This window comes from Zalophus californianus, chromosome 6, assembly GCF_009762305.2.
Source record: "Zalophus californianus isolate mZalCal1 chromosome 6, mZalCal1.pri.v2, whole genome shotgun sequence".
Taxonomy (NCBI): domain Eukaryota; kingdom Metazoa; phylum Chordata; class Mammalia; order Carnivora; family Otariidae; genus Zalophus; species Zalophus californianus.
This window is the reverse complement of record NC_045600.1, coordinates 15126129-15138205: the sequence shown is the minus strand read 5'-3', so window position 1 is coordinate 15138205 and position 12077 is coordinate 15126129. Positions and strand designations below refer to the sequence as shown.

Sequence of the window (12077 nt, the reverse complement as noted above, 5' to 3'; positions counted from 1 at the left end):
TGATTTCATGGAGATGTCATCTTAGAGTTTTAAATTTATTAATTTAGTTTTAGCTTACTAAATTAATAAACAAAAAACATTTTCAGTGAGTGACAGGCAAGTTGCAGACAATGACAACAGTGTGCTGACAGAGTGTGACCTGCGCAAGTGGGTGGACAGAAAAGCATCTCTGAGAGACTGTGGACTCTGAGAAACAAACGAAGGGTTCTAGAGGGGAGGGGGGCGGGGGGATGGGTTAGCCTGGTGATGGGTATTAAAGAGGGCACGCACTGAATGGAGCACTGGGTGTTATACGCAAACAATGAAGCATGGATCACTACATCAAAAACTAATGATGTAATGTATGGTGGCTAACATAACATAATAAAATAAAATTTAAAAAAAGAAAAGAAAAGAAAAGCATCTCTGAGGAGATGACATTTGGACCAAGGTGTCAGAGGTGAGGAGGAACAAGTCACATGAAGATCCAATGGGAGAGAATTTCAGGAGAATAAAAGGTCCTACAGAGGCTAAGATAAGAAGGGACTGGTTTATTCAAGTAACAGAAATAAGCCTAGGGGTGCCTGGGTGACTCAGTTGGTTAAGCATTGGTTAACGTCTGACTTTGGCTCAGGTCATGATCTCAGGGGGATCTCAGTGGTTTGAATCCCTCACTGGACTCTTCACTCAGCAGGGAGTCTGCTTCTCCTTCTGCCCCTCCCCCTGCTTGCATGGGCATGGGCTCTCTCTCTCTCTCTTTTTCTCTCTCTCAAATAAATAAATAAAATCTTTAAAAAAAGAAATAAAGAAATAAACCTAGGGAGGGCTAGACTCTAGATGAGGTTTAGAGAGGAAGTAAGCAACAGCCCTCACACGGGGCTTTGCAAGCAAGCATCAGAGGCTCACAGTTAATGCCAAGGGGACAGGGGCACTATTTGTGAATTGTAACCTGTGGGTATGATAGGATCTGATTTACATGTTTAAAGATCATTTTGGTTGCCCTGTGAGGAACGGATTATGGAGAACAGGAGGGAAAGCAATAAAAAGGCTATGTCAGCCATCCAGCTAAGAAGATGCATCGGACTAGAGTGGCAAGAACATATCCTGGGTACGTTTTAGAGGTCACAGTTGGCATGACTTATTGATGAATGGATGTGAACTGTCAAGGGGCAGAAAAGAAAGGACTCACCCATGCAACATGCCTAGATTTTTGTTTGAGCAATTATATCTATCCATGGTGGTGCCATTTATTGAGAAGAGGAAATCTTGGGGAGAAGCAGGTTTGGGATGGAAGTCCACAGTCCTGTTTCAATCTTTGGAGCTGGAACGGGCCATTAGACAGGTGAGCAGAAACGTCAAGGGGGCAGGTGGATGTGCAAATTTGGAGATACACAGTTGGGAGGTGCTAGGGCTGCTGACATCACTGAGGGAGAACCACAGACAGAGACCACAGGGACAAGTCCAAGTGCTTGGGCATGCCGCCATTTGGAAGGAGAGCACCAGAGAAGGAGCCAACAGGAAAGTGAGGAGCAGCCATGACAACTGAAGGAAAACCTCCAAGGAAATAATGTCACAAAGCAAGCAATAGAAGTGAAATGCTTTAAGAAGGAAGAAGCGGTCAACTGTTTGAATGGCCTCAAGGTGTCAAGGAAGATGCAGCTGATGCTGCCCCTCTCCCCACCTTGCCAACACACCCAGTTTCAAGCATATGTTGGTTAAACGGCAACATGTTTAAAGAACATGGGCCCCAGTCACAAGTTCAGGTAGTAATTCTTAATTGGTCCAAGCCAATAATGATAATACCATTCCCCTTTAACACTGACTGGTTTAGGGTTTGTTTTAAGGAGAAGTATGCTATAGGGCTCCTAGGGGGGAAAAGTCCTCCCTGATGAAAAGAGAAATATAAGGAAAAGCCCCTTCACTTCCCTCCCTGCGTTTAGATAACATAATGCTTGCTGGAGCTTCTGCAGCCCTCTTGCCACCATCCGGGGAGCATTTGCCAATGTGATGAAGGGAGGCAGGGCGGAAAGCTGGACAAACCCGGGTCCTTGATGGCATTACAAAACAGCTGAGCCAACAATGGCAGCCCCTTGTTCAGTGAGAAATAACTCACTTAATAGTAAATGTCCTTGCTGTCTAAGCTTCTTTGAATGGGACATTCTGCCACATGCAGCTAAAGCATCCTAATTGATAATTAAGATACAAGAACAGACAATGGAGTGCAATGGCTACTGGTGACCTCAGTCAGAACAGCCCCTGTGAAGAGGTGGCTTAGAAAGGTGGTGGGGCGGGAAAGTAGAGACCATGATTCCAGACAACTCTTTCCAGACATTTGGCTGTGAAGGGCGTAAAGGAATTAGCTGGTGGCCACAGGAAATGTGGAACAAGGGGATGCTGGAAGATCCTAAAGTGAGTTCACACACTAGTGGGAAGATTCAAGTAGATGGGGAGAGGGTGATGGTTTGGGAGAAGGGAGGAGACCAAAAGAGCATACGTGGTGGGGTCCCCAGCATACATGGGAGGAGCAGACGCACTTCATCCATTAAGGAATAAAGGCGGGGCAGTGAGTGCAGATGTAGGTAGTCTGGCAGAGTTGGGGTGGGGGGAAGTGAGGTCGTTCTGACCAATTACTTCCTTTTTTCTGTGATGTAGGAAACTCTCAAAATGTCTCTCAAGACTATCTAAAACTCTCCCCCCACTGAGAATTCCATCCTGAGTTACTCTCAACTCCTTCCTCCATATTCCCACAGAACTGTGTCTCTCTCCTCTGGAGTATGTATTCATCTAGTGTCATAGTTTTAATCCCCCTTGCCACCAGTATGGAAACTCCTTAAGAGCAAAGAACATCTAGGGCACCCGGGTGGTGCAGCTGGTTGTTGGTTAAGCATCTGACTCTTGGTTTCGGTTCAGGTCACAATCTCAGGGTCCTGGGACCGAGCTCCGCACTGGGCTCCACACCCAGTGTGGAGTCTGCTTGAGATTCTCTCTCTCTCTCTCTCTCTCTCTGCCCCTTCCACTCATGCTGTATGTCTCTCTCTATCTCTAAAGTAAATAAATAAAACCTTTTAAAAGGGGGGGGCAAAGAACATCTAATTAATATCTCAGAACCCATCACAGAGCCTGGCACATGTGTTTAATAAATATACTCAATTGAAATAAAGTCTTCATGTGCTGGATTGAAAAAGACAGTCGGCCCTTATTCACAGATTCCACATATGCAAATTCTTCTACTTGCTAAAATTTATTTGTAACCCAGAAACAATACTCACAGGACTTTCGCAGTCACTTGCGGACATGTGCAGAGCAGCAAAACATCTCAGTCATCCACACACACGTTCCCAGCTGCGGTCGAACAAAGCCACGCTCTGCCTTCCTGTTGTGGCTCTGATACTGTAAGCAAGTGTCCTTTTCATGATCTATTTAGTGCCATATTTTTCACATATTTTTGCTTTTTGTTGGTCATTTCATTGTTTAAAATAGCACTCAAGCATGGTGCTGAAGTGCTTTCTAGTGCTCCTAAGTGCAAGGTTGTGATTGCTTTATGGAGAAAATATGTGTGCTAGGTAAGCCTCCAGCAGGCACAAGCTACAGTGCTGTTGCCGTGGGTTCAATGTTAATGAATCGGCAATATTTATTACATAAAATGTCTTTAAACAGAAACACACATAAAACGAGGTTATGTAGTGATCAGTGGATAAAAATGTGGTGACCAGGGGCTCTCAGGAACCTAACCCTGTCTTTCCTCTAGAAGCAACAGTTCCATATTCACTAACTCAGCATCCCCAGAGACTTTATAGAACATAACCTCTGCAAATAATAAGAATCAACTGTACTCCATTTTGCCATCTTCCGAGAAGGAGAATTATGGAAACAGAATGGTTTGATGAGGCTGAGATGAGTCTCATCAAGCCTTAACCTCTCTTTTCATGCTTTATGGATTACTCATCAGCACCAGGATTTGTGCTGAAGATGTCTTGCAGAAAAAGCTGCTGATTAGCTGTAAATCGTATCCCCTGAGAGCCACTAGCCTGTGGGGGGGGGGGGGAGGGGCAAAGTACGGAACCCTCTCAAAGCTAGTGGGGTGCGAAATAAGGCAGAGAAGCAAGGGAAGGGTGAAGCTTTACCATATGTCTTAATGTGGTTTCCCCCAGAAGCTGATCCTAAGATAAGGACGTTAACACTGTAGTTATTTGGAAGGTAAAGAAAGCACTGGTGGGGGAGGGGGGGCGTGGAAAAGAGAGAGGAGATTGGAAAGCAGCCAAGATAACCAATAAAAGGTGCAATATCAAGCTAATTTTCACTGTGGGGATAATGGAATTTTTCCCATTGGAGAAACTAAGACTCCATGCAAAACATATTCCTGAGTTATCCCACCCAAGGCTGAGGGAACTGGGGTATTTATACATCATCTCTCATCAGTCATCGGTTGAGGAATGCTCTTGGGATGTGCACTTTCTGCCTTCCATGGAAGCAGCAAAGGAGGCAATGTCAAGAAAACAGGAGAAGATGCAAGAAATGGCAGTCAGAAGTCAGCCATTTTGCACTGAAGGGGTAAGAGTGCAGGGGTAAGGATGGGCCCTGGCATGTCTGCTACGCCATACAGGGCTGACACTGAGGGTCTCACATTAACTGAGACCAGGAATGGGCCACTTCCATGAGAAACCTACAAAACAAGCAGGTAACCATTACCTAAGTCCTGGGGTCTTCATGTACTTTCAGCTAATTAACTAATTCATAGACCAATGCCCACTAGTTTTAAGTCAAAATAAGGTTTAATGATGTTTCTAAAGGAATCTAGAGGCAGTACATAAGGTTATTTTCCTTCTTTGGTAGAAGCAAGATGGAAATCTGATTTGCATTTTTAATGATCAAATGGGGCCTCTTCCCTAAAATAGCATGTGAGAAAACAGCAGGACAGAAGCAGTTTTTGGAAAATCTACAGAATCTAGCACTCCATAGGATATGCTGACTCACCATCATTGACTAGGTAGGTCCCCCATGAACATGCAATGAGGACACACATGCCTGCCCAAGAGCCAGCTGGTGCTGGGTCTTCCCTTCCACAAGCACCGATGCCCACCACCTCCAACGCTGTCACAGAAACTGAGGAATGTACACTGCAACTTATGTCTCAGGAAAAGTCCTGGGGTCAGGAGAGGGAAGCCAGTTCACACCTCGAAGTGGTCAATTACAAGCTATTATTAAAGATAAGGCAAGAACGACATTTCCTCTTTCACATCGGGTGAGTGGACTGCTAGGCTTTAAACACAGAAAATATATTTCTCTCTTCATCTTGATTTCTACAGCTTTCACAGTTCACGCCACAACCCTTGAGAAATGGACAAAAGAACTAGACTTCATAAAGATAAAAAGCTTCTGCACAGCAAAGGAAACAGTCAACAAAACTGGAAGGCAATGTATGGAATGGGAAAAGATATTTGCAAATGTCTTATCAGATAAAGGGCTAGTATCCAAAATCTATAAAGAACTTATCAAAATCAACACCCAAAAAACAAAAAATCCAGTCAAGAAATGGGCAAAAGACACGAACAGACACTTCCCCAAAGACATCCAAATGGCCAACAGACACATGAAAAAATGCTCAACATCACTCGGCATCAGGGAAATACAAATCAAAACCTCAGTGAGATACCACCTCACACCAGTCAGAATGGCTAAAAGGAACAACCCAAGAAACAACAGATGTTGGTGAGGATGTGGAGAAAGGGGAACCCTCTTACACTGTTGGTGGGAATGAAAACTGGTACAGCCCCTGTGGAAAACAGTCTGAAGATTCCTCAAAAAGTTAAAAATAGAGCTACCCTACAACCCAGGAATTACACTACTAGGTAATTATCCAAAAGATACAAACATAGTGATTCGAAGGGGCACATGCAACCCAATGTTCATAGCAGCAATGTCCACAATAGCCAAATGATGGAAAGAGCCCAGATGTCCATCAACAGATGAATGAATAAAGACAATGTGGTATATGTCTACAATGGAATATTACTCAGCCATCAAAAAGCATGAAAACTTGCCATCTGCAACAACATGGATGGAACTAGTAGGTATTATACTAAGTGAAATAAGGCAGTCAGAGAAAGACAAATACCATATGATTTCACTCATATCTGGAATTTAAGAAACAAAACAGATGAACACAGGGGAAAGGGAGGAAAAATAAAATAAGATGAAAATAGAAAGGGAGGCAAACCACAAAAGACTCTGAACTCTAGGAAACAAACAAAGTTGCTAGAGGAGAGATGGGTTGGGGAAGGGATAACTGGGTGATGGGCATTAAGGAGGGCACTGGATGTAATGAGCATTGGGTGTTATATGCAACTGATGAATCACTAAATTCTACCCCTGAAACTAATAGTATAGTATATGTTAACTAAATTGAATGTAAACAAAGAATTAAAAAATAAAAAGACTTAGACTGGCCAACGTAAATCACAGAAGCCACCTGTGGGTATGCAGCCATGAAACCAGATCCTCCTCCAGGAGGTAGATGGAGAATATCAGAGTCCAGTGAGCAGGGACTCCCTCAACCATGAAGGAAGAGGGGCCAGGAAAAGGGCCAGGTCTGAGGCCCAGGTAACCCGCACCTAGAGGGACACACTGCTTTACCTGGACGTGGTGCTCAACATGACGCAGAGGCCTGATCAGAGGCCAGCAAATGGCCTTGGAACCCACACAGACCTGGGCGCAAGCCCCAGCTCAAGCACTTTCGAGTGGCGGCAGCCATGAGCGGTTCCATACACTTTCTCAGCTTGGGTTTCCTCGTCTTCCAAATGGCGCTGACACTACCTGTCTCGTTGTTGTCCATTTCTTCATTCAGAAGTAGATACGGATGCTACAAAATGAGTGAGCCTTGAGAACATTATACTAAGTGAAAGAAGCCAGTCACAAAAAGCCACATGTTGAAACGTGACACACCAGCCCGCTTGGAGGGGTTTCGGACAGAAGGGAAAGGAGCAGCGCCGCGTCGTCCGCCTCCCAGCGCGCCGCAGGCACTTCTCCCCGGCCTCCCCGAACTCTCCCGCGACCTCTGCGCGCCCTCAGGCCGCCCTCCCCGCCGCGGGATCCGGACAACTTCAGGGGTGGGGTGCAAAGAAAGTTTGCGGCTGCTGCCGCCGGCCTCCTGCCTCTCGGCCTAGGAGGCTCGCCGCCCGTACCCGCCCGCTCGGCCTTGCCAGGGACCGCATCCCTCCCGGAGACCGCCACCATGAACAAGCTGTACATCGGCAACCTCAACGAGAGCGTGACCCCCGCGGACTTGGAGAAAGTGTTTGCGGAGCACAAGATCTACAGCGGCCAGTTCTTGGTCAAGTCCGGCTATGCCTTCGTGGACTGCCCCAATGAGCACTGGGCGATGAAAGCCATCGAAACTTTCTCCGGGAAAGTCGAATTGCAAGGAAAACGCCTAGAGATTGAACACTCAGTCCCCAAAAAACAAAGGAGTCAGAAAACTCAGATTTGAAACATCCCACCCCAGCTCCGTTGGGAAGTGCTGGACAGCCTGCTTGCTCAGTACGGTACAGGGGAGAACTGCGAGCAAGTGAACACCGAGAGTGAGACTGCGGTGGTGAATGTCACCTATTCCAACCAGGAACAGACCAGGCAAGCCATCATGAAGCTGAATGGCCACCAGCTGGAGAACCACGCCTTAAAAGTCTCCTACATTCCTGATGAGCAGATAGCACAGGGTCCTGAGAATGGGCGCCGTGGAGGCTTTGGCTCTCGGGGTCAGCCCCGCCAGGGCTCCCCTGTGGCAGCGGGGGCCCCAGCCAAGCAGCAGCAAGTGGATATCCCCCTGCGGCTCCTGGTCCCAACCCAGTATGTGGGTGCCATCATTGGCAAAGAGGGGGCCACCATCCGAAACATCACGAAACAGACCCAGTCCAAGACAGATGTGCACAGGAAGGAGAATGCAGGCACTGCGGAGAAGACCATCAGCGTCCACTCGACCCCTGAGGGCTGCTCATCTGCGTGTAAGATGATCTTGGAGATTATGCATAAGGAGGCAAAGGACACCAAAACGGCCGACGAGGTTCCCCTGGAGATCCTGGCCCATAATAACTTTGTGGGGCGTCTCATTGGCAAGGAAGGGCGTAACCTGAAGAAGGTGGAACAGGACACAGAGACGAAGATCACCATGTCCTCGCTGCAGGACCTCACCCTCTATAACCCCGAGAGGACCATCACTGTGAAGGGGGCCATTGAGAACTGCTGCAGGGCGGAGCGGATCATGAAGAAAGTTCGGGAGGCCTACGAGAATGACGTGGCTGCCATGAGTCTGCAGTCACACCTCATCCCCGGCCTGAACTTGACGGCTGTAGGTCTGTTTCCAGCCTCGTCCAGTGCGGTCCCGCCACCTCCCAGCAGCGTCACTGGGGCTGCTCCCTACAGCTCCTTTATGCAGGCTCCGGAGCAAGAGATGGTGCAGGTGTTCATCCCGGCGCAGGCAGTGGGTGCTATCATCGGGAAGAAGGGACAGCACATCAAACAGCTCTCCCGCTTCGCCAGTGCCTCCATTAAGATTGCTCCTCCTGAAACTCCTGACTCCAAAGTTCGTATGGTCATCAGCACTGGACCCCCAGAGGCCCAATTTAAGGGTCAGGGAAGAATTTATGGAAAACTCAAGGAGGAGAACTTCTTTGGTCCCAAAGAGGAAGTAAAGCTGGAGACCCACATCCGGGTGCCGGCATCAGCTGCCGGCAGGGTCATTGGCTAAGGCGGCAAAACAGTGAATGAGTTGCAGAATTTGACAGCAGCCGAGGTGGTGGTGCCAAAAGACCAGACCCCGGATGAAAATGACCAGGTCATCGTCAAGATCATCGGACATTTTTATGCCAGCCAGATGGCCCAGAGGAAAATACGAGACATCCTGGCCCAAGTTAAACAGCTGCACCAAAAAGGACAGAGTAACCAGGCCCAGGCACGGAGGAAGTGACCAGCCCCTCCCCATCACGTCGACTCAAGGACAACGGGCTGAAATCAAGAGCGCGTTCTCCCCAGCAGGCCTGAGAATGAGTGGGAATCAGGGACACTTGGGCCGGGATGTAGATCAGGTTTGCCCACTTGCTTGAGAAAAGACGTTCCAGTGAGGAACCCTGATCCCTCGGCCCCACACGCCCAACCAATTGGCCCGACACTGCCCACCCCTCAGGGTGTCACCATGGAAATTTCTAGCTCAGGGTGCTTTTAAACGTGGATTGTTTAAGTAAGTTCTCCAGGTCCCACCGAGAGGGTGGGCCAGACCCCAGTGGGAAGAGAAATAAAATTTCCTTCAGGTTTTTCAAAAAAAAAAAGCCACGTTGTATGATTCCATTTATATGTAATGTCCAAAATAGACATATCCATGGAGACAGAAAGTAGATTGTGGTTGCCTAGGACTGGGAGAGAATGGCGGGGCGGGGCGGGGGGGGGAATAGGGAGTGACTGCTAATGGGTATGAGGTTTCCTTTTGGAGTCACGAAATCTTCCAAAATCAGATGGTGGTAATGGTAGCACAGCTCTGTGAATATAGTGGGGGAAAAACACACACACACACACACACTGAATTGTACATTTAGATGGGTAAATTTTGTTATGTAAATTATATCTCCATAAAGCTGTTATCTTAAAAAAAAAAATTAGAGCCCTGGAGCCCTCACTATGTGCAGATTCTTTGGAAGCCGTGAGCATCCAGGTCATGAGGCTACCCTTTAGGATATTAACTTGGAAGAACAAGCAAAGTGAAGAGTAATGTATATCATGTGTGTTAAGCACTGAGCACTGTGCCTGATGCAGAGAAACCCTTGGTAAATGGGTGGGACCAGTACTATTGTCATCATCGGTTATGATGATTGTGTGCCAGGCACTGAATTCTATTCTTTGTGCCCACTGTCTCATATAAGTCCCACAGACCCTAGGGGATGGGTGTTATCATCATTTCTGGATCTCTGATGGGGACGCTAAGGCACAGAGAGGTAGGTCAGCCCCTGAGACCAGCCGCTTGCTGTGGCAGAGCTGGGGGACAAACGTGGGCTCTTACACAGCTTGCCATCACACACCCCCTCATCTCCAGCAGCAGGGCCACTGGTACCCTCATCAGCACTCAGTACCACTGGGCAGGGTTCCCTCAATCACCAGAACTGGTTTAAAACAGAACAGAAACTTCTGGAAGCCACTAGCAGGATGGCTCGTACAGCTCTCTCCCAGCCACTCAGCTGAAAACTGGCATGGCAATGTGACCTCACCACAACCCTGTCTCAAACCCCAGGTGAGATTCCTGCAGCCCCACCCCACCCCCGGGGTTCTCAGTGGACACTCAGCCAGTCCAACCGGCTGCTGCCTCCTTAAGCTTTCATGACCCAGGCTGGCATACTTTACTGTCTGTTGGCCTCAGTCTGCCCCAGCATCCCAGATGCAGCAAAGAGACTGCCAGGTTCATAACCAGCAGACGCCCCAATTTCCCCCTATTCAGAAGATATGTAAATTTAGACACTTTGGGAATCATGTGTAGCAAGAAGTTCCCATCTGCCAGAGAGAGAGAATGAGAAAAACAAAGTATTTAAGTACCTAACATTTGGGCCTCTTGCAGTTCCTCAGAGATAATTTACACGTCATCATCACGGGGAAGACTCACACTCTCCTCCCTTCCCAGTGGCACAGGCCACACAGTCCTAGTGAAGAAAGATTCTTCTTAGAAGTTCAGGGGCACTTGGGTGGCTTAGTCGGTTGGCTGTCCGACTCTTGATTTCGGCTCTGGTCTAGTCTCTGGGTTGTGGGATCAAGCCCCACGTCGGGCTCTGCGTTCAGAGGGGAGCCTGCTTGAGATTCTTTCTCTCTCTCCGCCCCTCCCCCCTCTACCGCTCTTTCTCTCTCACTCTCTAAAATAAAATAAATAAATCTTAAAAAAAAAAAAGTCCAGTACAAAGTAGGCAGCTCTGAGGCCTTCTACGACATCACTGAATTCTCTAACAGAATGTTGCTGCCTTCAGCAGGATCAACACTCATTCCCTACAAACTTATCAAACTAAACATTTTTGCAGAGCAATGCAACACCAGAATGGCCTCATTTCCATCCTTATTATAAGATTGCTTAAACTCCTTCATGTGTCAAATGTGCATCTGAAAAAAATTTCTACGATGCAGAGGAAGTTGACCTGAGTGTCTACAAGACAGACCGAGAGGTCTGGCCTGGAGGTATGTTTTGGGAGGGCAGGGATTTTGTGTTGTTCAATCCTGCACCCCCAGGCCTAGAACACTGCTGAGCACAAAGAAGACATGCAGTAAATATTCACTGAACAAATGAATGGATGTCTTCCCCAGGAGGCTGAATATACACTCACATCCACCATACTATTATAAAATTTAGTTTGGAATCTCAGAATTAATATGCTCTAGGCTCTACAGAGCTATAGCTCTTCATTAATTCTTCCCAAAGGAAGGGGAAGGGTTTCAAAAGAGGCCCCAGCACCTGTTGGTATTACCTTAAGACACAGTGTTGAATAATGGAGGTTAGCAGATAAGGATGCAAAGAATGTGCTTTGTCCCTCTTTGCTGTCTGGCCAAAGGCAAGTCACTTGACCTCTGTAGACTCCAGTGTTTCCCTTTACAGGTCTCAAAAGTCCCTTCCAATTTCTTGGAAAGAGCCGAGATGCCCTTCAACAGATGAATGGATAAGGAAGATGTGGTCCATATATACACTGGAATATTACTCAGCCATCAGAAAGGATGAATACCCAACTTTTACATCAGCATGGATGGGACTGGAGGAGATTATGCTCAGTGAAATAAGTCAAGCAAAGAAAGTCAATTATCCTATGGTTTCCCTTATTTGTGGAACGTAAGGAATAGCAGGGAGGACATTAGGAGAAGGAAGGGAAAAATGAAGGGGGGAGGAATCAGAGAGGGAGATGAACCATGAGAGACTGTGGACTCTGAGAAACAAACTGAGGGTTCTAGAGGGGAGGGGGGTGGGGGGATGGGTTAGCTCGGTGATGGGTATTAAGGAGGGCACATACTGCATGGAGCACTGGGTGTTATACGAAAACAATGAAGCATGGATCACTACATCAAAAACTAATGATGTATTGTATGGTGAC

At 47.3% G+C, this 12077-nt stretch overlaps 2 protein-coding genes across 2 annotated transcripts in view; one reads left to right on the top strand and one right to left on the bottom strand.

The window, feature by feature from the left end:
- KCNK10 (potassium two pore domain channel subfamily K member 10) overlaps window positions 1–12077 on the bottom strand; it is a 130625-nt gene that overhangs the window by 104593 nt on the left and 13955 nt on the right. The gene's annotated exons all lie outside the window — the stretch shown is intronic.
- Window positions 7211–8938, top strand: LOC113910499 (insulin-like growth factor 2 mRNA-binding protein 1). The gene is given in 1 exon segment (XM_035728308.1): window positions 7211–8938. A coding segment is annotated over 1 exon segment (1728 nt).